General features: G+C 43.5%; 1 protein-coding gene across 1 annotated transcript in view; it reads right to left on the bottom strand.

The window, feature by feature from the left end:
* Positions 1-16291, bottom strand: part of WWP1 (WW domain containing E3 ubiquitin protein ligase 1) — a 2386594-nt gene that overhangs the window by 1481869 nt on the left and 888434 nt on the right. Inside the window, exon 9 of the mRNA XM_044065992.1 lies at positions 12945-13126. Within this exon, the coding sequence (XP_043921927.1) occupies positions 12945-13126 (182 nt within the window). The remainder of the gene's footprint in view (positions 1-12944; positions 13127-16291) is intronic.

The following is a 16291-nucleotide window of genomic DNA, read 5'->3' as shown; positions in this document are numbered from 1 at the left end:
GCAGCCTTGACCCCTTTGTGACCCTGAGAAATAGTTTCTGGGTCAGCAGCAGGGTTTATATATAGAAATTTATGAGAATCTGGAACCCTGTAGTATTTGTCTGGCTTAACGGGTGCAGGAGGTAAAGAGTCGGGAGACTGGCCGGACTCTGAAAATACATCATCTGCAATGTCTAGAACAGGAGGAATAGCAAGAGGTCTGTGCTGAGGTAGTAAAAGAAAATCTCTGAGCCTTTTCTTAGAATCTGAATAATCTTGGCTCTCCCGGTGGAAATGCTCCCTCATGGTATGCAGGGTTTCCCCAAATGAGTAATCCTCAGGAGGAGAAGCTGTAGGAAGAGATTCTTCAGCATCAGAATCCTCATATTGAGGAATAGAGTATCCCTGTTCTGAAGAGGAGTCAGAGGAAATGGAAACCTCATCAGAGGAATCATATTCAGTGTCTTGCCTAGGCCTCTTATCAGGAGGGGGATGGGAACCCCTGATCAAAGTAATTAGGTCTTCGGCCATTTTGAGCATCTGTTTCTTAGGCATGGAAGTCTGTCCCTGAGAGTGCTGTACTTGTTTCCTTGTCTTTAAAACTGTTTTAGTCTTTGTCTTTGATGCTGAAGTTGGCTTGATATAAAGCTGAGTAGGTCTGAAAACACCCTCAGAAGCCGATGCCTGCTAGGCGGCTCCGGACCCATCTGAGGGATTAGTTTCCGAAGGCCCAATACCTTGAGTATCCAGAGGCCTAGCTGTCTCCACGTGGGAGTTGGAGGCGGCCTGTGGCTCTGAGGTAGCGGGTGTCATGGGCTGCGAAAGCGCCTCACTGAGCACCGGCGAACCAGCGACTGGCCTAGAAGAGGCTTCGTCGTCGGCTTTGGACCTCAGATGCCTGTCCTTTTCTTTTTCCTTGCGCTTTTTATGAACTCCGGTCGTCAGCTATTCTGACAGCATTATGTAGTGAAACCTTCGGCCAAAGTAATGAAAAGCAAACTTGTACTGACGCTTAATAGTGCATTGGTTAAATCTAGCACAAAACCGACAACTAGCAACGTCGTGGTCAGGGCCTAGGCAAGGAATACAGTAAGAATGAAAATCCTTATGAGGTATTTGCTTCCCACAAGAAATACAATTGTTAACTTTTTCTGACATCGGACTGGAACAAGAAAAAAGTTTCCCCAATGGGGTACTTAGCTTTATAGAAGACTTCAGATCTGAAATTCAATTTCGAAAATCTCAGGAGTCGGCTGACCGGCACTTGCAAACTGGTTTTGCTTCAAGCACCACGCGGCAAGAAAGACTGAAGAAAATGGCGTCAGCTGCATCTTTTATACCCCTGGTGCACTGACATCAGGGAAGAGGCGACAGCAACCAACGCCGGACCAAGACTTTGGAATTCGGGCCGACTGCGGGTAGCCTGCCAGCAGGACAACCCAAGTGTAATGACTGCAACAGTGAAACACGATGAACATCTCCCTGGTTTTGAAGAGGATGCAGTCCACTGCTTAGATCTCTGCATTCCCTGGGGCTGCTGTCTGGGCGGTCGGCTTCCACTGGCCCTAGGCTGGGCTGGTTTACTCATAGCAGGAAAGAACCAGTGTTTGGAGGGACAATGCCTGCTGAACCTAGGTGTCTGGACTTTTAAGAAATCCTTAACTGTTTGCATAGATTTTGCTTTTTCTTCCATCTTTTTTAAGACCTCTTCTGCCTTAGTGCTAAATAAGTTATTTTTGTGCAAGAGAGCATCCAACAATTTAGATTTGACATGATCTGGCAGGAGTTGTTCCTTAAGCCATGCATGTCTTCTTATGACATATCCAGTGACTGCTGCCTTGCAAGAGGTTTCTAAGGCGTCAAAACCACAGTGCAAAGTGCGTTTAAAGTTACGTGGCTTGCAGAATGCATTAAGTCTTGCAAATTTTTAGATTTTGCCCAAGCAGGAAGGGAAGACATTTTTTTAAGGAGTTCCAGGGTATGTTGCTGAAATTTCAGCATATGGAACTGACAGTTTAGTGCCCTGATAGCAAGAGTAGTGGAGGTGTATACTTTTTTACCCCATCTGTCCAATGCTCGGGAATCCCCATCTGAGGGTGTAGGATTCTTAGCAGAGATTGCTTTAATCCCTTTTGGACCTTGGGAAATGAACTCAGGATCAGCTGTTGGATTTTTAAAAAGATATAGGAGTCAGGGACTCTATAGTACCTGTCTGGTTTTCTGGGAACAGGAGGTAGGGCATCAGGAGTCAAGCTGGATTCAAGGAAAACATCATCCACAACATCCAGGACTGGGGGCATGGCCAAGGGTCTGTGTTGTGGAAGATCTAGGAATTCCCTGAGTCTCTTTTCAGACTGAGGGTAGTCCTGACTCTCCCATTGAAAATGCTCCCTTAAAGTATGCAGGGTTTCACCAAAGGAAAAATCCTCTGGGGAGAGGTTGAAGGAATGGATTCCTCTGCATCAGAATCCTCATAAGCGGAGAAAGGTTGCATGTCTTCATAGTCAGATGCATCAGACTCATCTGACTCTTGTTCAGACAGAACTACAGGGGACAGATCTCTTTTCCTTTTTGAGGGGGTAGCTTGGCTTCCCCTGACCAGCATGATAAGGTCTTCCACCATTTTAAGCATTTGAGACTGAGGCAAGGTAGCAGGCACCTGAAGAAACTCAGACGTTTTTGAAAGAACGGTAGTCGTAAATGAAGACATCGGTTTGTGTCAAGATTCGGTAGTGTGAAGGACTTCGTCGGAAGCCAGTGCCTGCTCAGTGGCTCCAGACCAATCCAAGGTAGAGAAGACTGCAGGTTCCTTACTTGAAGAAGGGATTTGCAGCATACTGGACTCCGAAAGGGTCTTGGTAGTGGCCTGCGAATCCACAGAAGCGGGTATCAGGGGCTGCGAAGGTGCCTCACTGAGTACCAGAGAACTGACTACTAGCTTAACGGAAGCGTCAGTAGGCTTGGACCTGTGCGGTCTGTCTCTATCTTTACGTTTTTTCGGAAGATCTGCTGTTGGATAGCTTACAGAAACCATATCGGAATTTGAAGACTGTAAACGAAAATATCTGGCTACAATAAGTGCCCGACGACAGACAGTTCTGGCGTTGAACAAAGCACAGAAGCAGCAATGGGGGACGTCGTGGTCTGGGCCTAAACAACTGACGCAGTTAGAATGGAAGTCTCGGTGTGGTATTTGCTTTCCACAGGCGAGACAGCTGTTACCTTTTTCTGACATTGGTTAGTGCAAGAAAAAAGGATCCCCAATGGGGTACTTAGCTTTAGAAGACTTCAATTCGGTAGACAAAAATTGAGGTGGCCAACCTGCACTTGTGCGAACTGCTTCTGCTTTGGGCTCCATGGCAAGAAAGACTGATGTAATGCCGTCGGATGCCTTACTTTATACTACTGGCGACCTGATGTCAGTCCTCAAGCGACATCAACTGACGCAGAAATACTAAACCTCTGGTATTTGGGCAGGCCGATGGCTATCCTGGCAGGGATAACCTAAATGTTATGATTGCACCAGTGAAACACGAAGAACATCCACATTGAGAGTTTGTCATGAGATTGTTCTTGCTAAGATGGTTCAGGAGTTGTTTATGGATGCATTTCTCCATAATTTTTGGCTAGTGGTGACAGAATAGCTATGGGTCTGTAATTTGAGAGTTCAGTGGAGCTGACCCCTTTATGGAGTGGGATTACATGGGATATCTTCCAGATGGGATGGCAGCTTCAGATATCGTTCTACTGATCAGAATGGAGATCGAGTAAGCTACGGCATCGGCTGCTTTTTGTAAATACTCTGCTGGGAGGAGATCTGCAGATAGAGTAGTTGGTTTTAATTTCTTAATTAGTGTTTGGATAAATGATGTGGTGACTGATTGAAAGTTAAAGGTGAGTTGGGAACTGGGTATTGTAGTAATTGGGTTTGAGCAACTATGGGATGACTGACTAGCTAGTTGCTGGATGCTTTCTTTAAAGAAGCTGTTGAAGGTTTTGGCCACCTCTACTGGAGGTTTTTGGTTATTAGTTGAAGGAGTAGGGGTAGTGGATTGCCCTGGGTGGAGAAGTTTATTTATGGCTGCCCAAAACTTTTGAGGTTTGTTTTGGTGTTCTGTTGTAGGTGGCAATAGTAGTTACATAACTGATTTTTGGTATCATTCCTTAGCTATCTAAGTTGATCTGTGTGGCCCAAGCCTTGTTTTAGTGAGATTTTTTGTCTGGTTTCTACTGAAAGCCATGGGGCAGCTTTTGCTGTAGTTCTAATAGAACATGCTGGTGCATGGGTATCAAGGATGGCTAGGAATTTGCTATTAAAGTATTTTACAGCTTCTTCAAGTGGCAGATGTGTTACGGCTGACCAATTACAGTTTGAGCTCATTTTGGAAATTAGTAGGTTGAAGTTTTTGTTGTTCCTAATTGTTTTATAAGTGGGTTGGTTAGCGATGTCAACCTTTTGCCTTATTATATAGGTAAGAAAGTGATCACTTTCATTGTCAGGCAGAATCCCAGCTTTGTACATGTGGGAATGACTGTTAAGTATCCAATCTAGGTACTTTCTTTATTGCTGGATTTACTTATCCTAGTGGTGGAGGATATTACCTGTGTGAATCCATGTAGGTTTACATGGTGAATAGGGGGTTCTGAGGAACAAGTGTTCCAGTCTATGTTAAAGTCTCCAAGAACAATGGTTTCTTGGGGGTAGTTACTTGACAGCCAGCATACTACATCTTTTAGAATATTTATCTCATTACCTGGGGGGAATATAGACAAATACAATATTTATACATTTGCTTTTATTAATATGCAGCTTAGTAATAATTTCAGCCTTATCAACTCGTGATGATTCTGGGGAGGCATTGGTCATCTCTAGCGTGCTTTTATAAAGAACAGCTACCCCACCTCCCTTCCTAGTGGTACGGTCAAGCCTTAATATATTATAACCTGGTGGTATAACCTCTACCTAATGGGTAGATAAGCTGCCTTGCAGTTCTGACAGGGCAGACCTAGGAATAGCAGCCCTGTATCTGCAGAAAGCATAAATTTTGCAGTATTTCTTGAAGGTGTGCACATAGGACTAAGTATCCGCTTGTAATACAGACCTGGGATCTACTCCCTTGTGAAAGGACCCTAAGGAAACTGCTTTATTGGAATGAGCTTTAGGGCAGGAAGGCAAGGAAGTGCAAACAGCACAAGGAAATGGCCTTTGACCTCAAAGTTGCAACAGTTTGCTTCGAGACCGGCAGGCCAGGGTTAGGGATCATATAAGATACAAACAGCTGATCAGTCTTTCTGAAGGATTTAGTTCTATCCAATTGTCTAGATAAAACCTTGGTTGTTTGCCAATGTCTGGATTTTTTTTTCACTGTATTTTGGGGATTGGGAAAGAAAGTGGGGAGGTGAATAGCCTGACCGAGGGACAGCAGCTTGCTCACTACCTTAGGCACGAATGATCAGCCCTGAGTCACTCTGTCCTTGCATGAAATAAGAAAAGATAGAATGGCCATGAGAGCTTGCAACTCAAACTCTCTGAACAGAGGTGACGGCCATATGTAGAATGGTTTCCCAAGTGCAGAATTTTAAAGCGGCAGAAAGTGCTGGTTTAAAGGGAGGTAATGTAATCTTCTCCAGCACAAAAGTGAGATCGAAGTGGATGGATGGGTTTCCTTGGTGGGTTAAAAAACAAGACTCCCCTCAGGAAAAGCTTGACCTCCGCTTTGGCCATAGGCAGAGGGGGGTTGAGAGGCAGGCAGACACTGATGGCCAACAGGTCAGCTTTGATAGAAGAGTAAGCCAAAAATAAATGAAGTAGTTCTCAAAGATATTGTAGGACAGCAGGGACCTGCGTTATGAGTGTGACTTGGCTGTGTTTGTGGCACCATCAAGAAAATCTTTGACATGTAGCTGTGTAAGATTTTCTCGTAGAGTATCTCCTGACTTCCTGTAGGACTTGAACTTCCTCCTCAAAGAAAAGATGCCTTTGAGGGATTAGAATTCTAACAACCACAGTCAGGCTGAGTGAGGAAATATTTGGATGGAGAAGCATTCCTTTTTGTTGAGTGATGAGATCTGGCTGTAGAGGTATTTTCTGTAATTTCCCTCTGTCACATGAAACAGCAGGGGAAACTAATGCTCTCTTGGTCAAAAAGGGCTGGTAAAAGGAGCATGGGTGCTTCTTTTTGTGCTTTTAGAAGAATTTTGTGAAGTAGAAATAATGGAGAGGATGACTACAGAAACTTCCCTGTCCACTGGAAGGTGAGGGCATCTGTCCTCCAGGTTGAAGGACAAGGTTCCCTGGTGCAGAACTGGGGGAGCTGATGGTTGGTTGGTGATATATAGAGGTCTATCTGGAGTGTGCCCCACTGAAGAATAATTGCCTAGAAGACTTGATTTGCTCAGGGTCCATTCTTGAGGGTCCTCCAGAAAGTGGCTTAAGAAGTCTGCTAGCATGTGATGGAATGTATGTCTTGTGATGGAATGTATGCAGCTGTGAGAGTGATGCCCTTCTAGGTAGCTACCTTCTGTGCTTCCTGTGCTAACATACACAACTAGTAAGACCTGGTGCCTACCTGTTAATGTACTGCATGACTGTGTTGGTGTCCGCATGCATTAGGGGTGGTCTGGGTTTCCATAGGGGTGGTCTGGGTTTCCATAAGTGGGAGAAGGTCTGCAGCGCATGTAGAACAGCCCTCATTTCCTTCAGAATGTGTTCCTTCATAAACTGTGATTGCCGTCTGCCCTGTATCCAGTGTGATCCTGTCCATGCCCCCATGCATCGTCCAAAGCATGTGTGTAAATTTCTTAAAGAGGAGAGGGGGGTATGAATGAAGTCCTGGATTATGATTGACCTGTTCCCCTCACCTAAGTAGCTTCTTTTTGAGACAAGAGAGGAGGGGGGAATCAGGGTGTCCAAGGGGTGGGAGTGTTGGGATCACATAGATTTTAGATACCATTGGATTTTCATAGGTTCATAGGTGTTTACTCGGCTAATGACCACAAGGACCTTTTTAAGCCTAGCCATGCATCCCAAATCTCTGACAAGTTCTAATACCCTTGATAAGTGTAAGCATGTACCTGGGAGATGAACCATTTACAAGTTACCATGTGTCCATTAGAGACATAGGTGCCAATACAGGGATGAATTTCCGGTTTCCCATCCAATTGTCCAAGTTACACTTGAACTGGGTTAGAGAGGAACTCTTCTTTAAATGGATGGGTAGCCTGGTTCATAGGCAGGGTAGTCTCAGGGATACATACCTATCCTCTCCAGCAGATGCTATTTACATCACAGGCAAGATTTAAGTCTTTAGAATGGGTAATTCTGGTGCTGTTTTGTAGATATGTAGGAAGTCCATCAGAATGGGGTCTGACAATGCCATGTATGCTAGGCACAGATCTCCCATCAAAAGCCTGTTGGAGACAGAATACAGGGCTAGGGCCTAGAAACGGTTTGCACAGGACATTTTACTTGCGCCCTGTATTCTCTTAGTGAGGAACCTCTGCAGACGTTCCAGTTGCTGGATATGCATGGTCAGGTACATACAAAACGGGCAAAGTACTCAATGATGGGTCAAATGCCAAACACAGTGGAACAATTACTTCCTTGGACTTAGATGCCATACCTTTTTTTAATAAGTTGCCCAACATAGAATGATTTCCTCACCACTGTAGACATGTGATGGTCAAAGGCTAGATTACTATCCAAGTGTGTCCCCTAAATCCCTGACTACTGGGACAACTCTAATGGATGTGTTGCCAATATGATGGTTACCATGGATGGATGACTTCCCAAAGAATACTATTATGCATTTCTTGGCATTTAGTTTTAGTCCACGGCTCTGACACCAGTTGTTTGTCTGTGCCAGCTCCTCCTAGAGAATGTGTGTGTCAGTGTGAGATTCAATGACAGTTCCTAATTTGCAATCATCTGCAAATTTAGTCAGCTAGAGACCATCAACAATGGCCTTGACGTCTGAGAAGTAAATGCCAAAAAGGAGCGGTCCAAGGACTTATCCCTGAAGGACTCCACTTGTGGCTGGCCTCTCTGTAGAGGTGGACTCCCAATTCTAACTTCCTGGGTCCTGGTGGCATATGGATTTGTACCTAACCTCTCGAGTGTCTCAACAGTGCCTGAGTGTGGTATTGTATCAAATGCCTTGGCCAGGTCAAGGTAGGCAGTGTGAATGATTTTGCCCTCATCCATTGCTCTGCTGACCTTCTCAAAGTCCACTAGCTTGAGTAGGCATGATCTGCCCTTGACGAAACCAAACTGGGTTGGGTCCAGTATCTGTAGGTTTACTATATCTCTGCTGATCATCCCCCCATTACGATTATTTCCATGACTTTAGATACAAGACTAAAGTGAGACTTATGGGTCTGTAGATTCCAGGGTCTGTAGATGGCCCACCTTTGTGCAGAGGGATGACTGTTGCCTTTCTCCATTCATGAGGCATGAAGTCTCTTTGGAGGCTACCATTAAATAGTAATTTTACAGGCCCTGATAAGCATGAACCATCTGGGATTTTTCTGCAGCTGATTGTGAATCCCAGATTCGTCCAGAGTTGAACAATGAAATATAGATGCTGAAGAACGACTCCTGGGGAAAGAGCTTGGGGCAACAGTTTGTCCAGTTTAGGAAAAATATGAATTCCTTGGATGTGGCAGAATGCCACCACTGGTGCTAGACTCTTTGTGAACAAATTTGGTGCTGTAAAAATACCAAAAAGCAAAGCAGTAAATTGAAAATGCTACAAGACACAGAAAAACCTGAGGAATTTCCTGCAAGGATGAATCAGTATATGCAAGTAGGCAACCTTCAGATGTAGGGCTATTTGAAAGGCCTGGGGAAGAATGAAAGACAAGAGAGGGAAGAAACAGCCTTTTGAAAATTGGTACTTCCAAGAATGTGTTTAGAAGAGAAATGTCTAGGAAGGGTCTCCATTGACCTTTTCTTGGAAACAGAAAGATACTGGAGTAGAATCCTTTCCCCTTAAAGTCTTCTGGGACTTGTTCAGTGGTGCCTTGATTCAGTAGAGCCTGAACAATGGGAGCAAGTAGAAAGAGCTGGTTGTAAGGAAGATACGGGTATGCCTTTCAAGAGAAGAATACTTTCCCAAGACACGGCAAAACCATCCTTGAGGACGGGCAGATCCCATTTGTCTGTGGTAATAGTTTCTGACTGGGCCAGGAAAAGTGACAGTCTTTTGGAAAGGGGGGGTTAGGGGCTGAGGTCAAGGAAGGAGGTGCTGCGACTGTAATCACAGACTTATTTCCAAAGGAAGGCCTCCCACATGGCGGTTCCCTAGAAGGTTTGTCACAGTACCCTTTCCTAGGAATTTTTCTTGGTTCGAAGGATGAAGATTTAAATGGGTAGTTTATATGGAATCAAGGAATTGACGAGAATATAATCTGCCTGTAATCTTTCCTAGTCTTCCCTTGGTCTTGGAAAGCTTTGAACAGCCTGAGGACCAAACAGAACTTTGTCCAAGGGGGACTTGGAGATTTCACTTGAAATCTTCAGGAATAGCCTAGCTACAAACCAGGCACATTTGTGAATGACAGACTCAGTAACTGCTGTCCTAGATGAAGCATCCACAGCATTGTAATTACACTTAATGCTGTGTCTTGCTATTGATCCTGGAAGATAAATTGTGCATTTCTTGCTTTGACTGAGGGTTCACCATAACACTGTTCAAGAAATGAAGTACAGAAATCAAACATTTAGTCATCTTAATCTGGTAGTTAACTGCTCTAAAAGCAAGGCTATACTATGTGTATACCTTCTTTCCCCACCTATCCACAGCCTTACTTTCCTTGTCTGTAGATAGAGCATTAGTAGTGGGTAGGAGCTAACAGAGTTTGTATGAAGCAAGAGACACTGCAGAAGGGTCTGCCACAGGATTCTTGTACAAGTATTCTAGGTTATCAGGAACCTTATAAAATCTGGTCTTTTAGGAGCTGGTGTTTGAGAGTCAGGTGCTGAAGTAGTGGACTGGAAGGTGTCCTGGAAAGCCTCAAGTACAAGGAGGACAGGGGGAGGGACAGGAGTGTCCATTTCCAAGAGACTGTAGCACTTCTGTACATCAGAAATCCGAGTGGATTGCTATTCAAAATGTTCCATTATGTTCTCCACAGTTTCTCCATAAGCAGCGTCCATGGAGAGACAAGGAATCATCTTCATCCAAACAGGTTTGTCTAGAAGAGAGTGGCTGAGAGGAGCAATCTATAGAGTGGTCTGAATCATAATCCTGCTTTTCTTCAAAAGATGCAGGAGTGTTTTTCTGAGGTGTAGCCTGTGGTTCTGGAGACACACAGGAGGGAGGTTTCAGAGCCAATACAGCTTTAAACAAGCTTTGGAAGAAATCTATCCACTAATTTTCCCTAGCTACTGAAGGAGTGGCTACGTCTAGTTTTTTGTTTCTTCTTTTTTGGTCTGACATCCACCTAGATGAGATCCAGAGGTTTGGAACCCTGCCTTACACCCCCTAATAAAGCATCTGGGATCTCTTCCCTTACTAGTATTTGACGGACACTGTGAAGGCCCTCAGAAATTATGAGTCATGGTTCATCTGATGTATCAGCAGTCTGCAAGGCCTCAGGAGCCATACCAGCCTCTAACAGGGTCTTAGTAGCAGACAACTGAGAGGTAACCTGATCAGACTGCAGGTTCTGCAACCTCAGCGGATATGCTGGAGTCTGAAATGTTGGACTGCGTATCTGTTCTGGGCCTCTTAAGCTTCTTCTCTGGTGAAGGAGGAATCTCTGGGGGTGCAGATTCTGCCATCCTGGACAGGGCCAGGTGTTTAAGACTCAGTTTTCAGAAAGAGGTTGAAAGAGGAAAGCCTCAACCTACAGGTTTGGGGAAAAAATGACTGATAAATGAACAGGAATTGGGATCGTGCTCTGGGACTAGACAGAAAACAAACATGTACGGAATCTGCTTTCCAAACTTGCACTTACCCATCTAAGCCGACACCTAAACAATTTAACAAAATGGGGTACTTATCTGAGAAAATGATTGAGTGAAACTACAGTACCAGCAACCAAATGGTGATCAGTCTAACAGATGCATAACCTGTGTTCTGGCACTAAGACAGTCTACGGTATACACTCGTATGTAAGTCTTTATACCTCTATGCTTATGAGATGAGGTCATGTGTTGGATGTACAACCTCAAGAAGATAAAGCTTTGGTACCCCAGCTGGATGTCAGCAGTGACAATTAATATATCAGGAATAATGCAACTGTGATTTCAGTCAGGACATGTAACTTTCCAAGAGAACAAGATAAAGTGACCATGTCTGCTCCCATGAGGGCAATCAGGGTTAGGAAAAAAATAAAATTACAGGTTCATAGGTTGGTACTAGGCTATCCGCCCTATGGCCTATACAAGCCTAGCCATAACAATTCCCCGGATATTTCTTCTCACAATATTTACTTCCCTGGATCCCTGTCTAGCAGGGTGACTGACGTGATCCCAGAGGTGAATTTCCCATTTCCCATCTAATTGGCAAGGTTCCTTTTGAAGAGGGCCAAGGAGGTGCTCTGCTTGACATGTATGGGCAGTCTATTCCAGAGTATGGGGAGTCTCTGGGTCAGGAACCTATCCCTCCAGCATGTTTTGTTCATTGTAATGACAAGGTTTAGATCCCTGGAGCATGTGGCTCTGAGGGATTGGGATTTCTTTAAGTGGAGCATGTCCAATAGTTCAAGGTTTGACATGACCTTATATGTTAAGCAGAGATCACCTCTGAGTAGATGATATGCCACAGAGTATAACTGGAGTTTTTTTTAGACGGTCAGCATAGGGCATCTGCTTTAGGCCTGTGATTCTTTTAGTGAGGTATTTCTGTGGCCTTTCCAGCTGTTGCAGATGTCTTGTGAGATACATACCAAACGGCGCGTTGTACTCTATAATGGGTCTAATGAGGGATGAGTACAGTGGTACAATGACAACCTTTTTCCTGGATGAAAAGCCCTTAGTGATGAGGTGTGCTACATAGAAAGATTTCCTGACTGTTGTGGTGATTTGGTTATCGAAGGTGAGACCACTGTCCACCTGTGTCCCCAAGTCTCTCATCACACTTTCGGTGTTTAGTGAACTTCCACCTATGTGGTAATTCATGGTTACATTGTTTTTCCCAAAGGGGATAACTATACATTTCTTGGCATTAAGCTTGAGCCCATGGTTTTGGCACCAAGCATCTGTTTCTGTAAGGCCCTTTTGTAGAATATCCACATAATTTGGGGATTCAATAATGGCTCCCAGTTTGCAGTCATCTGCGAACTTTGTTAGCCGGAGTCCCCTAGTTTTGGCCTGTACTTCAAAGATGTAGATGCTAAACAAGAGCGGTCCCAGGACTGAACCCTGAGGTAACTCCACTTGTCACCTGTCTGGAGCTGGATTTGGAGTCGGCTACTTTTACAGTCTGGGTTCTGTCAGTAAGTCAGTTGGCAACCCATCAAGTGACGTAGGGATTTATGCCCAGCTTAGTAAGTTTATCTATGATTCCAGAGTGGGGGATGGTGTCAAAGGCCTTGGCGAGGTCCAGATAGGCTGTGTGGACCTCCCTACCCTCGTCCACAGCTCTGGAGACTGATTTGACGAAGTCAATCAGGTTCAGGAGACAAGATCAGCCCTTCATGAACCGAAAATGGGTGGGGTCCAGTGTTTGAAGGTTGCCAGTGTCTTTGCTGATAAGTTCGATAATAATGCGTTGCATGCCCTTGCAGATCAGGCTTGTCAGACTGATGGGACGGTAGTTGCCGGGATCCAAGGTGGCTCCACCTTTGTGGAGTGGGATAACTAGCTGTGCGCCACTCAGTGGGCACGAAGCCTGAGGTGAGGTTATGATTAAACATGACACTTAGTAATAAGTAGTTACTGGGTTGTGTAAAACTTCATGGTTAAATTAGCAAAAAATATTGTTTTGGCTCCTAGCAGTCCTTTACAAAGCATTTTCTTACTTGTATGGCTGACAAGCTCATCTGAAGGTGCTTTTTGTGCCTGTATATTCTGGGGTATAGTAGCTGCTGGAGCAGGAGACTGTGTATTTTCTCCATTTACTCTGAGTACGTCAACGGAATTTTCTACTGAAGAATGTTGCGAAGCTGGGCTGCCCATCCCATTGGAAGCTTGACTGATGGATCTAGAAGAAAAAAAGAAAAAGAAAAATATCTTTTTACAAGAAAAATTAACGATGCTCAATGCATCAGTAATTTGACAGTGTAAGAGCAAAAGCACATAGTAAGCAAAAGTAACAAAAGGTCAATGTTCAGTCATTTCCTATTTTGTTCTATTGTTTGTATCTTGCTACATCAACTCTTGATCATTTAATTTATTTATTTTACATTTGATTACAGGGTAAGTGTCTGGCTGGGCAGCAGCCCATTTTCAGCAGAGACCAGGGGAGAAAACCTCCAATAAACAGCAAACAGCTTTACATTTTTACAGAATAATTCAAAAACAAAACCTTAAAAGCAAATAGCAAAAGTCAGACAGCGGTAACACAAACAACTAGTTGGGAATTGGAATTACAAAAGTGCAGTAAATATACAGAATTGAATGACAGGCACAAGTTATTTTATTGCAGGATTAGGTTAAAGTATACATAAGTCTGATAGACTAAACTAGTAGGAATGTAATAGTGGTGGATGATATGGCATCTCTTTGTAGAGGTAGCTTGCGACTCTCCTTTGCCATGGCCAGTAACTTTAACACTGGGCCTTTTAAGAGCAACTTGAAACTCTGCACTGATGGTTATGTTACTGCATTGTACCTAATGGATAAGGCATTGGCCTCCTAAACCAGGGATTGTGGGTTCAAGTCCCATCTGGGGTGATATAATCTAGTTTTATTGAAAAGGCTCATCCAGACTCTGCCATAGCTTGCTGTGAGGGAAAGGCTAGTTTGCTTTTTATTTCTTGTATTTTGTATTACTTTACTGCCTTTTTCTATTTTGTATACTGTGATTTGTTTTCTTTACACTGTGTTTTACTTCTATTCTACTTTTAACTGCATATTAAAACTTGGAGAGACCACAGCTCAGTCTTTTTCTGAGTCAAACAATTTTTCCCACCCTCACACCCTGATACTGTTGTGTTCTTAACCATCAGTGTCTTTCTAGTTGCCTGCCCCTTAAGTTAATTTGACCATGTATCTCATTCCCTCTCTCCTTTCACTGGCTAGTGTGAGTAAGCACAAGATTATCATTTTGTGAAATCACTTTCCTTCAACTATTTAAATTTATTGGCCATCCTACTGTATTCCATAGTACCAGAATACAAAAGTACCCACCCCCTTTCAATCTACATTGATCTTGTAAAAATAGTGGCTCTCCACTAAAACTTAACTTTTTTTTACCCATTTTCATATCTGCTTAGTGCAGACTACAGTGTTTAGGATGAACCATTTTTTTCATCTTGCCTTTAAGCATCTATTGCAAGCCCACCAGTTATTGGACAGCCCACATTCTGCCTCTCAGTAGTCATATTGGATTAGTGCTTCTGTTTTGTCCTGGTGAGAGGAGAACAGGGACATTATTCCCTGGAGACTGCTGATCACCAAAAAGCTTAATAACTGCTTTATAGGTGACAGCTTGGAATATGTGCTTATATTCTAATCCTTGTGAGAGAAGGAGCAGAGTGCATCAATTCCTGACTGTTTCTGGTTGGAGAGTGAGTGTCTGTACTTAATGTACCTGTTTGGTCTGGTTGCTATTCGAGGCATCTACCAGAGAAAGGCTACAAACCTACAGACCTTTGCATAATCTGGGACAAGTCTGTGGATAACTAAACAGGCAGTGGCCTGCTTCTCTTCTTGGGATTGGTGCTAACATTTTGCTTCTGGTTAGAGAAGAAAAAAAAAAAAAAAAAAAAAAAAAAAGAACATTGCATCCCAACAGAGTGAAGCTGTGGTAGGACCAGCATTAGTAGTAGCCATTCATGCAACTCCCCTCTTTTCATCATTATTTACAAGCTAATAACTTTGCTTTCAGTTAGTACTGCTTGATTCGTTTCTAACTTCAGAATATTTGCCCAACTACTTCATCCTTAAATTTTCTAGGGCTATGTATTAGTTTCCCCACAAGTGTTTGGCAGTGCTCTGTACAGACTCAGACACCTTGAGTGACATTTTTCCAGTAAAAGCACAATTAAAATTTCTCCAATACTTAGTTGCACAAGGACAACTAGTTTGCAGTAACAAGCACTGTCCACATAGCTGCAAACCGGGTACTCAACAGTGATAGATATTCTCACTCCAAATGTCTAATCAATAAAAAAAGGGTCTGTTGCCATGGATATGAACTTTCCTGTCTCCGTTACTGGCTTGGTGGATATGGGCATCCTGAGGCAATATAGAAATTGCCTCATGTTTACTAACATCCAGTTAATTCTCAAACTGATATGGTATGTGAGAGATGTAGTTACACAATGTCACTGGAGGCAAATCTCTCACATAAAAGTACCTCTAATGTCAATAAGGTTTTCAGTAGTACACAAGCTGCACCCATCATGCAAAATTCAAAGCAGACATATAGACCCACATCTGCTGTGGCATTTGCATGTAACCTTCCTAAACCACAAAGACCTTCTAAATGAAGTACACATAACAAATACCCTCAGCAGTCCCAAATTCACTCTTTCAAAGGAACACCCACATCAACACAGAGCTACATCTCATGGAGCCTCTACCTCCAAGCCCATAAGGCAAGTCACCACACAATGCAACATTCTAGTCATTGAAGACAACATTGTGAGACACACTGATGTCCCTTTCACCAGGCTGAGTAAGGAGAAAGTTACGGTCAGTTGCTTATCAGGGGCTAGGTTCCATCACATTACGCATACACTCAGACCATTGGACCACAGTTTCCAATATGACTAAGTCACAGTCCATGTGGGAGTAAATGACCCAAGACATATCTCCCTAGACTATATGAAGAGAGACATCATAGAGCTCTTGGAATGTGTCTCAGGCTGGTATAAGCCTAGCACTGAGCAAGGAGGATGTCACAATACGAACAAAAAATTATTGACTTTAATAACTGGTTTACTTTCTGGTGTCATTCTAACGGGGTTCAATATTTGTCAGCATGAAAGGATATGGTCAACAGACCATGCTGCTTTGCCAGGGACTGTCTGCACCTCCCCCTCCTCTAGGCTTTCGATTATTAGATAAAATATCGTCTTACCTCATAGTGCCTTTTTTAGGTAATGCCAAACAAAGTATTTCCGACATTGCAAATCAAAACCAAGAAAATCTAAAGGTATTACTGCTCAATGCTAGGAGTCTTAACAAAAAAACTACACTC

Source organism: Protopterus annectens, chromosome 3.part0 (assembly GCF_019279795.1).
Source record: "Protopterus annectens isolate FY-2018-M chromosome 3.part0, PAN1.0, whole genome shotgun sequence".
Lineage (NCBI taxonomy): Eukaryota > Metazoa > Chordata > Ceratodontiformes > Protopteridae > Protopterus > Protopterus annectens.
Note: the sequence above shows the minus strand (reverse complement) of the source record. Positions and strands in the feature narration are given on the sequence as shown.